This window comes from Olea europaea, chromosome 19 (assembly GCF_002742605.1).
Source record: "Olea europaea var. sylvestris chromosome 19, O_europaea_v1, whole genome shotgun sequence".
Lineage (NCBI taxonomy): Eukaryota > Viridiplantae > Streptophyta > Magnoliopsida > Lamiales > Oleaceae > Olea > Olea europaea.
Genome location: NC_036255.1, coordinates 10,565,263 through 10,569,504, shown reverse-complemented (window position 1 = coordinate 10,569,504; position 4,242 = coordinate 10,565,263). Strand labels below are relative to the sequence as shown.

The 4,242-nt window shown below is 37.6% G+C and overlaps 1 protein-coding gene across 1 annotated transcript; it reads right to left on the bottom strand.

Moving 5' to 3' along the window:
• Window positions 1–2,615: 2,615 nt before the first annotated feature.
• Window positions 2,616–3,881, bottom strand: LOC111368340. The gene is made up of 2 exons (XM_022989570.1): window positions 3,840–3,881; window positions 2,616–3,638 (listed from the first exon to the last, which is right to left on the bottom strand). Exons 1-2 carry the CDS (start codon window positions 3,879–3,881, stop codon window positions 2,616–2,618), a joined length of 1,065 nt encoding a protein of 354 aa, XP_022845338.1.
• Between the last annotated feature and the right edge of the window lie 361 nt (window positions 3,882–4,242).

The window sequence follows — 4,242 nt, the reverse complement described above, 5'->3', positions numbered from 1 at the left end:
ATTCAACTTAATTAAAATCATTTAGCACCATATCTTTTGACCTCGATAATTTGGGCATCGCTTAACCAAATCAACTTTTTCTTGAGTCTAATATGCGTCACTAATTTCAATCTATCCAACGAGCCCAATATTCATATACTTATTGTTGCTCGGTCAAAATCTAATTATTTGACCCAAATAAAATTGAAATTTGCTATGTATCATCTTAGTCCCTAACTTTTCAAAATATTAAAATATAACATAGAAAAATTTAATTCTATTTCACGAAAATTTAGGACTTTACAATCTTCCCTCCTTAAAAGATTTTCGTCCTTGAAAATTTACCTTGACTAATCGAAGAGTTCTGGATACTTGGTTCTAAGCTCATTTTCCTTCTCCCACGTTGATTCATCAAGTCCATGATTTCGCCATTGAACCTTTACCAGGGGGACTTCTCTATTTCTGAGTTGATGTATCTTTCTGTCCAAAATCATTGCCGGGATCTCTTCGTATGATAAATCTTTTTGTATGTCCAATGTCGGATAGCTTACCACATGATTGGGATCATGAATATATTTTCTGAGCATCGATACATGGAACATGTTATGCACTGCTGCAAGTTCAAGAGGTAAGGCAAGTCGGTAAGCCACAACACCAATCCTTTCAAGGATCTCGAAAGGTCCAATAAATCACGGTCTCAATTTTCCCTTCTTGCCAAATCTCAATACACCCTTCATGGGTGCTACTTTAAGGAAAACTTTGTCACCCACACTAAATTCAAATCCTTCTCCTACTATCCGCATAACTTTTTTGTCGACCTTGTGCTGTCTTTATTCTGGCTCTAATCTTGTCAACTGCCTCAACTGTTCGTTCAATGATTTCAGGACCTAAAATTCTATTCTCTCCGACCTCATCCCAATGGATAGGGGATCTGCACTTCCTACCGTAAAGAGTTTCATATGGGGCCATACCTATAGTGGCCTGGAAGCTATTGTTGTAAGCAAACTCCACTAAAGGCAAGTGTGTCTCCCAACTACCTCCAAGATCCAAAACACATGCCCTCAACATATCTTCAAGAGTTTGGATAGTTATTTTTGATTGTCCATCTGTTTGAGGATGTTTTTCACATTTTTCCATCCACTGAAACTTTACACCCTTTCTTGTTAACTGAGTCATTGGCCCTGCTATTTTTGAGAAACCTTCAATGAATCTTCTGTAATAGCCAGCCAACCCCAAGAAACTGCGAACTTCACCCACACTGGTCGGCCTTGGCCAATTTGTTACTGCTTCTACTTTAGCAGGATCTACTTCGATTCCTTGGGCGGTAACCACGTGACCAAGGAAACCTACGCGATCAAGCCAAAATTCACACTTCTTGAATTTAGCATATAATTTCTCCTTCCTCAAAGTCTCAAGTACTACTCGGAGTTGTTCTTCATGCTGCTTTTTATCTTTGGAGCACACGAGTATGTCGTCAATAAATACTATGACAAATTGATCTAAGTATTGATGGAATACTCTGTTCATGAGATCCATAAATACAGCTGGAGCATTGGTCAAACCAAAAGGCATGACAGTGAATTCATAATGCTCATAACGAGTTCTGAAAGCAGTTTTTGGTATTTCGCTTGCCCTGATTTTCAGTTGATGATACCCTGACCTCAAGTCGATCTTTGAAAACACTGAAGCACCCCTTAACTGGTCAAACAAATCTTCTATTCTTGGTAGCGGGTACTTATTTTTTATGGTCAGATGGTTCAATTCCCGGTAGTCGATGCACATCCTCATACTCCCATCCTTCTTCTTGACAAAAAGTACAGGCGCTCCCCAAGGAGATACACTTGGTCGAATAAAACCTTTCTCCAATAAATCTTCTAATTGCAATTTCAATTCTTGAAGTTCTTTCGATGCCATTCGGTATGGGGCCTTAGATACTGGTGCTGCTCCAGGAACCAAATCAATTGTAAATTCAACTTGCCTATCTGATGCAATGCCTGGCAATTCTTCTGGGAATACGTCTGCAAAGTCTCGCACGATGTTAATATCGTTAACAGTCATTTCTGTATGTTGAGAACTGATGATGTTAACCAAGAATCCCTGGCATGACTCCTTTCTCAACATCTTCTCCGCTTGTACAGCCGATACAAGGCGAGGTGGAGACTTGAACTTTGCTCCAAAGAAACGGAACCCTTCCTCTCCTGGTCTATGAAATAGCACTTCTTTTTCGTGACATAGAATGGTTGCATGATTAAGTCCTAACCAATCCATGCCTAAAATAACATCGAAATCTTTCATTTCCAAGAGGTATAAGTCTGGTTCCATTATTTTTCCATCAATCTCTAACTTCATAGATTTAGTCATCTGGTTCGTGCAAAGAGTTTTTTCTGACGGGATGCTAACCTCTAATTCATTATTTATTCTAACACATGCAAAGTTGGACCTAGCGACGAAGGATGCAGATATAAAAGAATTGGTAGCCCCAGAATCAAAAAGTACGTAAGCAAGCACATTGGATAATAATAGAATACCTGTTTTTTTTTTGTAATTAGAGTGTTAGACTAGCAACTAAAGGACAGAAATGAAACGATATTTACTCCTAGGTAAAAAGAACATAGTCAGGTATGTTAAAATAAATATTAATAAATATTTGCTATCACATTCGGATCCTGCTGCCCCTCATGCTCATTCAGTGCGAAAACTCGAGCCTTTCTTTTTGGGTTCTTATCTTGGTCATCATCTTTCTTTCGTGGAGGCTCTGTACAGTGTAAAGCAATATGTCCCGGCTTACCGCACCGAAAACACATGTTCTTTCCAAAAAAGCATTCACCTCGATGAAATTTATTACACTTAGGACAAGATGTAACACTTTCACTCGTCCCACCGATACGAACTCCTGTGTTTGCTCTTTTATTCTGCCAGATACGTTTGTTCTTACTCTGATCACTCCACTTTCTTTTCCCCAACGATTCCTTGCTTTGCTGGGCATATTGTTCAAATGTAGTCCTTTGATATGAAATAGCATGAGCCCTCTCCAACATTTCACGATATGAAGTGAAATGGGACATAATGATCATGCCAATCTCTGGTCGCGGTCCATTCTCGAACCTCCTAATCTTCTTAACTTCAGCATCCACCAAGTGCGCGGCATATCTTGAGAGCTGCTCAAATTGCCTCTCGTAATCAGTAAGTAACATGTTTCCCTGTCTGAGTTGCAGAAATTCTGATTCCTTGAAGTCCCTCAAAGCCTGTGGGAAATATTTTGCCATCACTTCGTCTTCTAACTGCTCCCAAGTCAGATTACGTTGCTGCTCTTCCGTCCTTGTACGTGAAACAGATTCCCACCAGTGACCAGCTGCTCCAATCAACATAAATTCCGCACATAACACTTTCTGTGCATCCGTACAAGCAATGTGTCGAAATATGCGCTTCAGACCTCTTATCCACTCTTCAACGACCAGTGGTTCAAAATTACCGTCGAAAGTGGAAGGCTTGTACCTACGAAACTGCTCAACCACTGAGACAGCTCTAGGGGCAAAATGCAGTGCATTCTGCTGTAGCGGTGCATTTTGTGGTGGAGGTGCTTGATTTTGCCTGCTCAACTCTTGTATCGCTCGTAGTAAATCACGCATCAAATTCGTATGAGTAGGTGGTGCCATTTCCTAAAATTTAATATGAAGTTACAATCACATTTCAGCACTAAGTCTAACACGTTATACTTTTTTTTTTTTTATCATAATACATATTATCAATTTAGTGGAGAAACAAAGTGCATATCTTAAAAATATAGAAGTAGGAAATTTAAAATATATAAGTTATGCAAAACACCCAAGTGTATTCATGTTCTTACCCTTTTTACATACCTTAGAGTCGTCGATTGGTGGTCGTTGAGTGCCAAAGACCATTCATATATTTAATAATTTTAAATTGTCATTATTGTTAAATTCATAAATTTTCAGAAAATGTTAACCTTTAACAGATACTACGCAATGAGACAAATAAACATTTTATTACACCTAATATTTAAAACGTATAAAATTCAGTGTTTATATATATATATATAAATATATATATCTTCAAAATTTATATTTAGTATTTATTTTTATTATTATTTATTATTATTTTTATTTTTATTATTTTTATTATTTTTACACGGGGAATTACATCGAGATTTTAGCTACTAGAAAATACCATATACTACTGCATGGACTATTATAAAATTTCACATATTTGAAAAAAAAATCTAGTAACTAAGTGATTTAGTGA

What these genes read in the sequence shown, in the direction of transcription:
- LOC111368340 (XM_022989570.1), bottom strand. Translation starts at nt 3,881, where the DNA reads ATGGTCTTTGGCACTCAACGACCACCAATCGACGACTCTAAG. An exon ending in CACCAATCGACGACTCTAAG is followed by an intron (nt 3,639 to 3,839) that starts GTATGTAAAAAG and finishes ATTAAATTTTAG; the next exon opens with GAAATGGCACCACCTACTCA.